A 12,894-nucleotide genomic window follows, 5' to 3' on the forward strand; every position below is an offset into this window, starting at 1 on the left:
TGAAGTGATGGGACCGGATGCCGTGATATTCGTTTCCTGAATGTTGAGCTTTAAGCCTACTTTTTCACTCTCCTCTTTCACTTGCATCAAGAGGCTTTTAGTTCCTCTTCATTTTCTGCCATATGGGTGGTATCATCTGCATATCTGAAGTTATTGATATTTCTCCCAGCAATCTTGATTCCAGCTTGTGCTTCTTCCAGCCCAGCGTTTCTCATGATGTACTCTGCATAGAAGTTAAATAAGCAGGGTGACAATATACAGCCTTGACGTACTCCTTTTCCTATTTGGAACCAGTCTGTTGTTCCATGTCCAGTTCTAACTGTTGCTTCCTGACCTGCATACAGATTTCTGAAGAGGCAGGTCAGGTGGTCTGTATTCCCATCTGTTTCAGAATTTTCCTCAGTTTCCTGTGATCCACACAGTCAAAGGCTTTGCTTAGTCAATAAAGCAGAAATAGATGTTTCTCTGGAACTCTTGCTTTTTCGATGATGCATTCGGTGTTGGCAATTTGAATTTCCTGTTACTTGTTCTGAAATACACAAACACAATTAAGGTTTTACAGAGGCAGTGTGAAGTAGTGAATGGAAGCATCTTTGCTTTTCCTTGAATCCTTCTGGTGCATCTTGGAAGTCTGTCTTTTGTGTAAGTGGGTTCCCAAGAATCAGGAGAGGTATCTTAATTTTAAAGTAACATAGCAAAAGGTGGAAACTATGGAAATGATATGGGAATAAGGGACTTTACAGTTATATAAGCTGCAGGAGGTTATATATGACTACAAGAATATCTTTTTGTTTTGAGAAATAAAATGTTTTGGCTCTAGCCTTTTTGGGAGATCAGCGATGATAACTCAGCCTTCATATGAAATACATGTTCTTTGGATTGGGAAGCACAGGCTTGAAGAAGTCTTAGAGGAGTGTTAACTGAGAGAGGTTTATAACATTTCAAGGAAAGAAGAGCATTTCATTATTTGTAACACTGGTTACAACACTGGTTTTGTCTTTTGAACAGATAACATGCCTGGACATTTCCAGCGGAGGAGGCCTTGGTGTGTCTTCTGGCACTGATGGAAGCATGAAGATCTGGCAGGCTTCCAATGGAGAGCTCAGAGTAAAGGCTTTGGATACACTTTTAGGGTGGTCTGAGAAACCTTAGACTGGGCCATGGGAAGAAGAGTGGCCCATTCTGAAAATGTAGGAACACTACACTTTGATTGGTCTTTATTCTTCCACTTGTTAATATGAGAACCAGGCTCAAGTTTGATGATTTGCCAGAACAAATTGGGGCTGAAACGGTGGGAGAGCCCGGCTAGTGAATGTCTGGATGGTACCTTGATATGAACTGCCTTCAGTGATACATTTCTAAGACAGAGTACATAGGCTGTTACACTGACTGTATGGCTGAGCCTCTCAACCTGTACAGAGGATTGTAAGTAAAAGAGCCCTCAAACCTCCTCAGCTCCTTATGTGTAGAAATAGATTTATGGATAGTTGCGAGAGCTCTGGAGATCAAATTCACAACATCTGCAGCCAAAGTCCAGGAAAGGGAGCCAACAGCTCCTAGAACATTACCTGGTAGACAGATGAACTAAACAGATTCTTTGGATCTCTTTTGTCTTAAAATCCAGCATGTAGATGTATCATTTAAGGGACCAGGGATATGGGAGGTAAGAGGACATCAAGGGATGGACAAGAGAACTAGCATGGAATTCTCTTTTGTTTTTCCAGAGAGTATTGGAAGGACATGTGTTTGATGTGAATTGTTGCAGGTTTTTCCCATCAGGCCTTGTGGTTCTGAGTGGGGGAATGGATGCCCAGCTGAAGATATGGTCAGCTGAAGATGCTAGCTGTGTGGTAACCTTCAAAGGTCACAAAGGAGGTATGAAGAGTGATTTTTCCTAAAGGCTTCTGTAATTAGATCCCCAGAAATGAAGCACCAAAAAGATAGAATCTAGTAATCCACAAAAACAGAAATAATTTATATAACTGGCTATTTAAGTGAAGTGGTATTTCCCCAGGGATTAAAAATTCCTTTCTTACCCAGTTTTGTTATTGCTATCTAGAACTAACTGCCCTACATAGATAGTTATTTTCCACAATTGATAAGATAAAAAGAGCCACCACAGGAGATCATCTTCTGTGTGCTGGGAGAAAAGAAAGAGCTGTGCCCACTGAGTTGAGATTAAAGCTGGGTTGCAAATGGCTGCCTCACCAGACACGAGTCAGACCTTGGTCCTAACCTGCTGATATCAGATTGTAGAGATACAGTGAGAACATCTTCCCTCTTTAAATGATTGGTTGGTTTGTTGGGAAAAAAGATATTTAGACATTTTATCCTTAATTAGGAATGTTTAAAAAAAAGTGATAAATATGTCATTCTAATTTTTATGGGTTTGGATATTTTTGAAACTGTAAAAACATCCTCCAGTAATTTCTTACCTTGATCCCTCGTTTGGGACCATAATACACATCATCTTCACCACCCATTTGAGAATTTGTTATATATCACCCTATACTTTGGTATTTAATGTAGTGTTTTTGCCTTGTGTATCTGACTATATTATAAATAACTTGTGTGTTGATTTTTTTAAGTTTTAATATTTTTCTTTATAATGGTTTGTCAGATTACATATAGATCATCTAGCAAACACATATGTTAACCTTGGCAAATAAATGAATTTTCTTCTTAGACTCAAGTACATGGGTGTGGAGAGGGAATAGAAGGGATATTTAGAGCTTTCCTCACATTCAGGCCAAAGAACTGACAGGTCTGAAGCATCAAAGTGGCCTGCACAGTTGGGGAGTCTTGAGGAACACTAAGGGATTCACCTCAGATCTGGCCACCGTGACGATGTGAGGCACGGGGCAGCTTTCCAGTGAAACAAGGCATGGCCCTGCGTGTTGAACTTAACAAGATGTATGTCCAGCATCAGTGCACGCTCAACTTCAGAATACCTTTGGATTACTGCAGTTATGGACTGTGCCCTCCACATGACTCCTAAGCCTCCCAGTTCTCCTTAAGAATCCATGCATGTCGCTCAAAGTGAACTATAGAGAGTGTTCACTGATAAATTAAGCTTTTATTCGTATAATTGTTCCATTCTTTTAAGAGAAAAGTTTTGGGGTGGAGGCTTCTCTAGAGTATAACAACCCTGACTCTTTTTCCTTGAGAGTTTTTTTTTGTTGGTTTTTTTTTTTTTTTAGATTGAACAGAAATAAACTTTTAGGGGAAATTGCATAAGTTAGTCAGATCCAGGCTAATGTCTGTCAGGTCTTGAATACTCCTCTCCAGTTAGTTCTGTTTAGCTGACTGGTTTGGGCTTGCCCATTCTTAAAAAGTGCTTCCCTCATAGCTCAGTTGGTAAAGAATCTGCCTGTAATGCAGAAGACCTGGGTTCGATTCCTGAGTTGGAAAGATCTCCTGGAGAAGGAAATGGCAACCCACTCCAGTATTCTTGCCTGGAGAATCCCATGGACGGAGGACCCTGGCAGTCTATAGTCCAGGGAGTAGCCAAGAGTCGGACACTACTTAGCAACTAAACAAACCACCACCACCAGTTCTTAAAAAGTCTGGAGCCAAAATCAAGATTAATCTCCAGTAATTTAGCAGCATGTGTGGGTCATTGTTTTTACCCAGTTGACTTCCAAATTGCTCTGTGTGACTCCTTTTCTACAGTCTTTCTAGTTCTGAGATTACCATGTAAAAAACAGAAGAATTATTACCTGCATTTGTGATCTTTGGTAGCTTCACAACTGGTGACTAAATAAGAAAAGCAGAAGATAGTATCAAAAAGTGAACATGGTCTTTTATTGCCTAGGTAAGTTTGGCAAGCAAGATATAAAAGGAAGACTTGACTGAACATCACCTGATGCTTACTGCAAAGAATCATTAGGACACTAATAGAGCAGCTTTGTATAAAGATCTGCTATAAAGGATAATCTTTGTTAGCTTAAGTCCCTGGCTTGTTTATTGCTTCTGCTGCTGCTAAGTCACTTCAGTCATGTCTGACTCTGTATTACTTCTAGTATATGGAAACATGATAGTAAGGGAGGCAGTATAGTAGAGTGGTTAAGCTTAGGATTTGGAGACATACAAATCTTGGTTTAAATCTTAATTCTTCCACATCGTAGCCTGTGAAGCCTTTTAAAGTTGCTTAACTTTTCTGAGTCTTTACTTCCTCATGTGTAAAATGGGTATAGTAGTATTAAAAGAGATGGTGCATATAAGCGATTTAGCATAATCCCTGGTATAAAATAAATGCACAGTGAATATTATTATTGTTGTTCATTAAAAATGTAACACTGCACTTTAAACTCTGCCAGGCAAGTTGAACCTTGTGATGTTGTAACATGCTTGTCAACTGTGAAAAGCAGAAATTGTTATTTCTAACAGAAAAATAGATATTTTTTATCTTAGTTGTTATGTAATTGGTCTTTTCTAATACTTTTGGATACATATTTTATATGTAATTAAAGGATTAGTGTATTCATTATTTAATTAACAAGCAGAGGTAAGATTTTTGTGTGTTTCTAAATTTTTCTAATGAAAAAATAAACTAAAAGTAGTGTTCTGTTTGTAATGTATGAATTTCCTAAGTAGCTCTAAAGTGTGCTTTAATCAGTCTGAAGTTTTTTACTTGCCCAGGCCATTTAATTAAGGTTGCTGAATTTGGATATATATATATATTCATAGTTTTAATTTTTTGTAGTAAGCACCAGATCTTTCATAATCTTTGAAAATATTGAGAACAAATGAAGCACCATTTCAGTTGATTATTTGAGGTTTTTTGCTTACAAATGTAGGAAAGATACTTACATTTCAGAAATCAAGTTACATTTTCAGCACTTGGGCCATTCTTTTCAAACTCTAATATACTTTCTTTGAAATAGGATATGCTGCCTCCAAGTAATAGAAGATGCTTGAAGACTCCTTATTTTCTGAGAACTGAATTGATTAAACTTGTTAGAAACCTGTATAGAAATATGAAATTTGCCCTGTTTTTTACTAATATTTATTCAGTTCAGTTCAGTTGCTCAGTGCGACCCCATGAATCGCAGAACGCCAGGCCTCCCTGTCCATCACCAACTCCCGGAGTTCGCTCAGACTCATGTCCATCGAGTCAGTGGTGCCATCCAACCATCTCATCCTCTGTCTTTCCCTTCGCCTCCTGCCCCCAATCCCTCCCAGCATCAGAATCTTTTCCAGTGAGTTAACTCTTCGCATCAGTTGGCCAAAGAATTGGAGTTTCAGCTTCAGCATCAGTCCTTCCAAAGAACACCCAGGTCTGATCTCCTTTAGAATGGACTGGTTGGATCTCCTTGCAGTCCAAGGGACTCTCAAGAGTCTTCTCCAACATCATAGTTCAAAAGCACCAATTCTTCGGTGCTCAGCTTTCTTTATAGTCCAATTCTCACATCCATACATGACCACTAGAAAAACCATAGCCTTGACTAGATGGACCTTTGCTGGCAAAGTAATGTCTCTGTTTTTGAATATGCTGTCTAGGTTGGTCATTACTTTCCTTCCAAGGAATAAGCATCTTTTAATTTCATGGCTGCAATCACCATCTACAGTGCTTTTGGAGCCCAGAAAAATAAAGTCAGCCACTGTTTCTACTGTTTCCCCATATATTTCCCATGAGGTGATGGGACCAGATGCCGTGATCTTCATTTTCTGAATGTTGAGCTTTAAGCCTACTTTTTCACTCTCCTCTTTCACTTTCGTCAAGAGGCTTTTAGTTCCTCTTCATTTTCTGCCATATAGGTGGTATCATCTGCATATCTGAAGTTATTGATATTTCTCCCAGCAATCTTGATTCCAGCTTGTGCTTCTTGTGGCGTTTCTCATGATGTACTCTGCATAGAAGTTAAATAAGCAGGGTGACAGTATACAGCCTTGACGTACTCCTTTTCCTATTTGGAACCAGTCTGTTGTTCCATGTCCAGTTCTAACTGTTGCTTCCTGACCTGCATATACGTTTCTCAAGAGGCAGGTCAGGTGGTCTGTATTCCCATCTCTTTCAGAATTTTCCACAGTTTATTGTGATCCACACAGTCAAAGGCTTTGGCCGAGTCAATAAAGCAGAAATAGATGTTTCTCTGGAACTCTCTTGCTTTTTCAGTGATCCACAGGATATTGGCAATTTGATCTCTGGTTCCTCTGCCTTTGCTAAAACCAGCTTGAACATCTGGAAGTTCATGGTTCACATATTGCTGAAGCCTGGCTTGGAGAATTTTGAGCATTACTTTACTAGCGTGTGAGATGAGTGCAATTGTGCGGTAGTTTGAGCATTCTTTGGCATTGCCTTTCTTTGAGATTGGAATGAAAACTGACCTTTTCCAGTCCTGTGGCCACTGCTGAGTTTTCCAAATTTGCTGGCATATTGAGTGCAGCACTTTCACAGCATCATCTTTCAGAATTTGAAATAGGTCAACTGGAATTCTATTACCTCCACTAGTTTTGTTCGTAGTGATGCTTTCTCAGGCCCACTTGACTTCACATTCCAGGATGTCTGGCTCTAGGTGAATGATCATGCCATCGTGATTATCTTGGTCATGAAGATCTTTTTTGTACAGTTCTTCTGTGTATTCTTGCCACCTCTTCTTATTTATTTATTCATTTATTTATTTATTCAGGCATAGTTTAATCTTATTTCCCAGACTTTGGCTAGGATGTTTATATGTCAATCAGCTGAATCTTTTCTTGAATGCAGTTTTTTTTCTTCTTGGTTTATATGTTGAAGACTGGTTTGATAACTAAAGCCTTGGTAGCTCTGTTACGTCGTTAAGTGTGGCTTCTCCTCTTACAAAGGCATTCCTACTCCTTTTATAGCTTTTTCTTAAAGTCATTCCTCCCAGATTCCTGCTCCTATAAGGCTTCTCTTTCTTTTATTCGTCCCACCTAAGAGTGAAGAAACCCACACTAGATGCCCCTATGTTGTGACATTTTATTAGAGAGGGGGTGATAGTTTTCCACTCTGCTTTTCATAAAAAGGGAAAACCTCCAACCTCTTTACTGAGTATTAGTTGAAATTTGTACACAGTTATACCATTCACAGCTCCCTAGCCACAGTAGCATCCTCCTTGGGTACATATTTTTCATAACTATTTTCTCTTTAAAGTTTGTATCACTTCCATGGAACTCAGTATTTTTAAATAATGGTTGGAACTTTCCAATAAGGATATAAATCTTTGATTTCTTGGGAAGAGCTGAAGGCCCTTCCTTTTGTTCCTATTGGTGATTCTTCATGATTGTTAAAAAGTTTAAAATCCTTTTCTAGCTAGAATGCTGTGTTATGGAAAAAGAGTGGAAAGGTGAATTTTCTAAAGTTAAGGTACTATACAATGACAAAATATGTTATAAATAACTGTAAAAAAGCAATAAGACATGTTGCCTCCTTCAATCTACTTCTGAGGGAAAGGCTACTTTTAAAAGCTTATCTATTTGGCCCTTATCCAATTGATATATAATTATGAGGATTGGATTTTATTTTTTCAACAACTATAACCAGCTACATAGGTTGTATTTAATTTTTATTTTTATTTATTTATTTATTTTTTTTTTTGCTTTTTCCCCTGACTCTTTTTTTTTTTTTTCATTTTTTTTTTTTTTTATTTTTTAAATTTTAAAATCTTTAATTCTTACATTAATTTTTATTTTAAATTGGATATATTTGGAAACTTACCCTGTGACTTAGGTCCTACCTGAGTTGTCTCTAATCATATTTTCTCAAACAGCCCCCAGACTGGCTACTTTTTCAATTTGTGGCATTTTTTTTAATACATCTTTTTCTGGAAAAGGCTTTCAGAGTAAAATTTCCAGTAGGACTTGAGGCCTTTTGTTAACCACATGGGTCATCCATCTCTTGTGCATTATGTTGAGTTTTTGTCAAGGTTTGTATATCTGAAGTTGTCTCATCTTGAGAGAAATAGGAACAAGCCAAAGAGCATGTGTTTACTTCAGTAACCTTTGGTCAGGTACTTATCACTCAACCTGCAAGTGTTTATTGGGCACCTATAATAGGATAATTACATGGGTTTTAATAAAGCAAGTATCAGCCCTGCCTATATCACCATAGGGTCAGATTCCCTTTCTACTCCGCAGTCCTGTGTTACCACACGTGTCCCTGAATTGTAGCTCTTTATGTCCATGACTGTCTCTACCTTTTTATGCTATGTGCTCCTGAGGCCAGGGATCATAGCAAATAGATAACAGGTAACAAGGGCTTTGAAAATTATAAAATCTGTGGACATTTTGGATCTTATAACACTCTGGATCTTGTTTGATCTCTTTTAGCAGGCAGTCCCCTGTCACGGTATGATGCAAGGGCCCAGGAGGTGTATATACGCAGCTTCCTGCTGGGTTCCTGTAATAACACTACTCTGGCAAAAGTGGAGCATTGGCTCACACTATCTCTTTGCAAACAGGTGAGGTAGAAGCTCAGCTTCCCTTTGACTGTGCTGATGCCTTCCTGGTGAAAGTGGGGCACCAGCTTGCATCACCTCAACTTTACACCACTTCCTTGCCTCCCCTTGGGCCTGTAAGATCTGTTCCCTGTGGACTGACACCAAGGGAGGTGTGGGGATAGTGGAGTGTTACTTCCTGCTCCCTCAGGAAAGATGACTTCTTTTCCCCATGGGTGAGAGTAGAGGCTCAGTTCCGCACTGACAGTACCCTGTTGGACCTGCTCAGCATTGCTGGGTGGGGAAAATTGGAGTTCTGTCTCCTGCTTCTTTGCAGGGGTGGGATAGAAGATCACTTCCTGTTCAGCCCCAGTGAAACTCTAAGCGGGGGAGGTAGCAGTTTTTCTTTGGCTGTTTGAGGAAGATGGATATTGCCAAAATGTTTTCTATTCTGTTAGGCCACCCTTTTCTCAGTCTTCTACCTAGAAGCGACAGACTTTCCTTGGAGTTGTTTGGTTTTTATTTTTTGCTATTATTATTAATGTGTGCCTTTAAAAAAAAAAATCAGTTCTATGTTAGAGGCTTCAGCAGTGTCCTGTCTAGGATATATGGGAGGCAGTAAGGAAATGCAGGGAAACTCATTTCCCTGTTGTTCTTCAAGTCCTGGGGTCCCTAGGTGAACTGCCTTCTTACATCTTTCAACTGAGCTTGCTTGTTGTCTTATGTCCAGGTTTTTTCAGTTTTAAGGGAAGGACCTGGGAGGAATGGAGCTATTTGATCTTGGCCAGATGAGAAGTCACATTCTTTTTTTTTGAAGAGAGACTAACCCTTTCAATTACTTCTCAATGGAAGCAGCAGGAGCTTTTAAGACAGTAATTTTCATACTGAACTGCCTAAAATGACTTCTTAACTTTTGTTTTTAAAAAACATGTTTTGAAGCCAAAACCAAAAAAAACCCTGGAAAACCACGGTTCTAGAACATGCCACTAAAAATTAAATCCAAAGCTCCTTTTTCCATGTCTGTTTCTCATAGCTAGTCTTTGAACTATTGGGAAACAGGGATTCTGTTGAAAGTACCCAGCATGTAGTACATATCCAGTACTCATTTGTAAAGAAATAGTCATTTATGCAGATCCATGCATGTACTCTGCCCTTTAATTCCTTTACTGTCTGCTCCTTCTTACAGTCTTTTCTTTTTTCTCTCGCCAGGTATCCTGGATACAGCCATTGTTGATCGGGGAAAGAATGTGGTATCTGGTTCTCGCGATGGGACAGCACGACTTTGGGATTGTGGGCGCTCAGCCTGCCTGGGAGTCCTTGCAGACTGTGGTTCTTCCATCAATGGAGTGGCTGTGGGTGCTGCTGACAACTCGATAAACCTCGGCTCCCCTGAGCAGATGCCCAGTGAGTTGATGACAGTATATGAATTGTTTCTTTAGGTTCCTTCAGTGTTTGCCTTAGTTTCTCCTTTTCTTCCTCCTCCTCTCCTGCTCTGTAGGTATTTCTGTTTTCATCGTGACTAATATTTATTGCATATCTACTACGTTTGTGTTGCTTTGAATTTACAAAGGAAGTATATGTCATGGTTACTACATTTGAGTAAATACAGTTTAATTTAACGGTTGAGGCTAATGCCTGTAAAACAGAGATCAGTGCAGTTTTAGCTAAAATAATGATTCACTGAATGCAAATATAATAGTTTTTTTTTTTTTTTTTAAGGAGAGAGTATTTTAGGTTAGTATAGATGAGAAAGGAGTCACAAAAGAAGTTGACTTGAACCTTGCAGGATGGATTCAAGTTGAACTGGGAAAGATGGGAGAATGAGACCTAGGGCAGGAGTAGAGGTAGTCAGTTCACATTAAAAAACAGTACGGAGGTAAAATTATCCATTGGGTAAAGGTACGCTTGGCTGGGCCAAAAGTTGGTGTAAGCTTCATAAGGGGAAATAGGTGAGTAGAATGATAGTTTTGGTGAGTCAGAATGATAAAGATCCTAATAAGGCAACTTGTGTTCTTTTCTAATTTTCCTATGATTATAACATATTTGCTTCTCTGATGGAAACAGGACTGTTTTTCCTCCCAGTATCTCTGCCTCTAGAGCAGTTGCTGCTGCTGCTGCTGCGTCACTTCAGTCATGGCCGACTCTGTGCGACCCCATAGAGGGTAGCACACCAGGCTCCCCCATCCCTGGGCTTCTCCAGGCAAGAACACTGGAGTGGGTTGCCATTTCCTTCTCCAATTCATGAAAGTGAAACGTGAAAGTGAAGTCGCTCAGTTGTGTCCGACTCTCAGCGACCCCATGGACTGCAGCCTACCAGGCTCCTCCGTCCATGGGATTCTCCAGGCAAGAGTACTGGAGTGGGTTGCCATTGCTTTCTCTAGAGCAGTTAGATCCACATAAAATTGAGCAGAAAGTACAGAGTTCTAGTATACCCTCTGCCCCCACAAAGGCACACCCTTCCTTATTATTGGCATCCCCCACAGAGTGGTAAATTTGTCACGTTGATAGACCTATACTGATACATCATTAACACTCAAAGTTCAAGGTTGACATTGGGATTCACTCTTGATGTTGTATATTCTGTGGGTTTGGACAAATGTACAATGTCATGTATCTGTCATTATAGTACCATGCAGAAATTTCACTATCTGAAAAATTGTCTTTGCTCCACCACTTTGTTCCTTTCTCTCCTATAACCCTTGGCAACCACTGATATTTTTTTTGTCTTCATAGTGTTGCCTTTTCCAGAATTTTGAAGTCATAAACTATGTAGCCTTTTCAGATTGGCTTCTTTCACTTAGTAATATGCATTTAAGGTTCCTCTGGGTCTTTTTGTACCTTGATAGCTCATTTCTTTTAAGCATTGAACAGTATTCCATTGTCTGAATGTACCTCAGTTAATTCATCCATTCATATACTGAAGGATATCTTAGTTGTTTCCAAGTTTGGGCAATTATGAATAAAACTACTCTAAGTATTCCTCTATATGTTTGGGTTAATTTTGCCGATCATTATAGACAGTATTCTCATTCTCTTAAACTTCCCATATAGATGCACTATGGTCCAAGAACTAAAACTGTTATGACTACCAGCCTGGCCCCTCTTTGGGAATTAATGGATTGTGAAAGGAAATCCAAGAGACAGGAACTGAGTAGCCATGGAATGTGTGTGTGCTAAGTTGCTTCAGTCGTGTCCAACTCTTCGCCACCCTGTAGACTGTAGCCCACCAGGCTCCTCTGGCCAAGGGATTTTCCAGGCAAGAATACTGGAATGGGTTGCCATTTCATTCTCCAGGGAAGATTCCTGACCCAGGGATCAAACCTGTGTCTCTGTGTCTCATGCATTGGCAGGCAGGTTCTTTACAACTAGCGCCACAGTGGATTAATAGGAAAAGTCTGTTCCCCAAAGTGTGATGCATGTGCAGCTAGTGGTAAACAAGATCATTTCAGGTAGTACTCATTTTTAAGTTATATATTAATACATACACATCTTACTTCAAACCTAAGATTTCACAGATACTACTTAAAATAAGGTTGAGTTTTTTAAAATCAGTTGGTTTAAAGTAATTTAAATGAAGGTATTCTTGTTTTATTTCCTCACTTCCTAGTTATTCTTCAGCCTGTCCCAGTTGGGTTTGTGCCCCAGCTACTTAACTGGCAGCAACTCTTGTCAAGGTCACCGGTGACTCCATGTTGTGTAATCCAGTGTTACTTCTCTGTGGTTATCTTTCCAAATTCTCAGTAGGTTGCAGCACAGGACACTCTTCTTTTCAGGACCCTGCTCTTTCTTGGCTTCTGTAATACCGCACGACACTGCTTTTCTTTAGAGCTCATTGGCTACTGCTTCTTAGTCTCCTTTTGTGTTTCCTTTGACCTTTAAATATTGGAGGGCCCTCAGCCCTGCAGTTACTCTCTTAGGTGATCTTATCATTTCCATGACTTTCAATATTGTATTTAAGCTGGTGATTTCCAAAAAATATCTAAAACATAGATCTTTTACTTACATTTTAGACTATTTAAATGTCTAGTAGACAGCTTGAACTTATTGTATGGAGCATTTGATTCTTTCCAACCCCAAATCTGTTTTTTCCCATCTCAGTTAATGACACCACCATCTCCTTGCTTAAGCCCAAAGCCTAAGATTCATTGAAGATCCACCGCCACCTTTCCTCTTGTCCCACATCAGCAAAGTCTGTCATCTCTACCTTCAGAATGTTTCTTATTTTTCCACCTCATCCTCTCCCTCCAGGTCTCTCTTCTTCCTGCCAGCATCCTGATTCAGTCTGCCGGTACCTGTTGCCTGCTCTGTTTTGTAATCCATTCTCATAGGAATCATCACGCTCATTTAAAAAGCATAAGTCCAGGGCTTCCAGGGTGGCTCACTGGTGAAGAATCCACCCGCCAATGCAGGAGACACAGGTTTGATCCCTGGTCCGGGAAGATCCCACGTGCCATGGAACTAAGCCCATGCACAGCTACTGAGCCTGTGCTCCACA

General features: G+C 39.7%; 1 protein-coding gene across 6 annotated transcripts in view; it reads left to right on the forward strand.

Moving 5' to 3' along the window:
• Positions 1-12,894, forward strand: part of PAAF1 (proteasomal ATPase associated factor 1) — a 40,751-nt gene that overhangs the window by 15,532 nt on the left and 12,325 nt on the right. For all 6 annotated transcript variants that reach the window (XM_042232749.1, XM_042232750.1, XM_012096025.4 and 3 more), the window contains 3 exons: positions 1,009-1,107; positions 1,725-1,875; positions 9,609-9,803. In XM_042232749.1, coding sequence (XP_042088683.1) covers positions 1,009-1,107; positions 1,725-1,875; positions 9,609-9,803 — 445 coding nt within the window. The remainder of the gene's footprint in view (positions 1-1,008; positions 1,108-1,724; positions 1,876-9,608; positions 9,804-12,894) is intronic.

The sequence above is a fragment of the Ovis aries genome, chromosome 15, assembly GCF_016772045.2.
Source record: "Ovis aries strain OAR_USU_Benz2616 breed Rambouillet chromosome 15, ARS-UI_Ramb_v3.0, whole genome shotgun sequence".
NCBI lineage: Eukaryota > Metazoa > Chordata > Mammalia > Artiodactyla > Bovidae > Ovis > Ovis aries.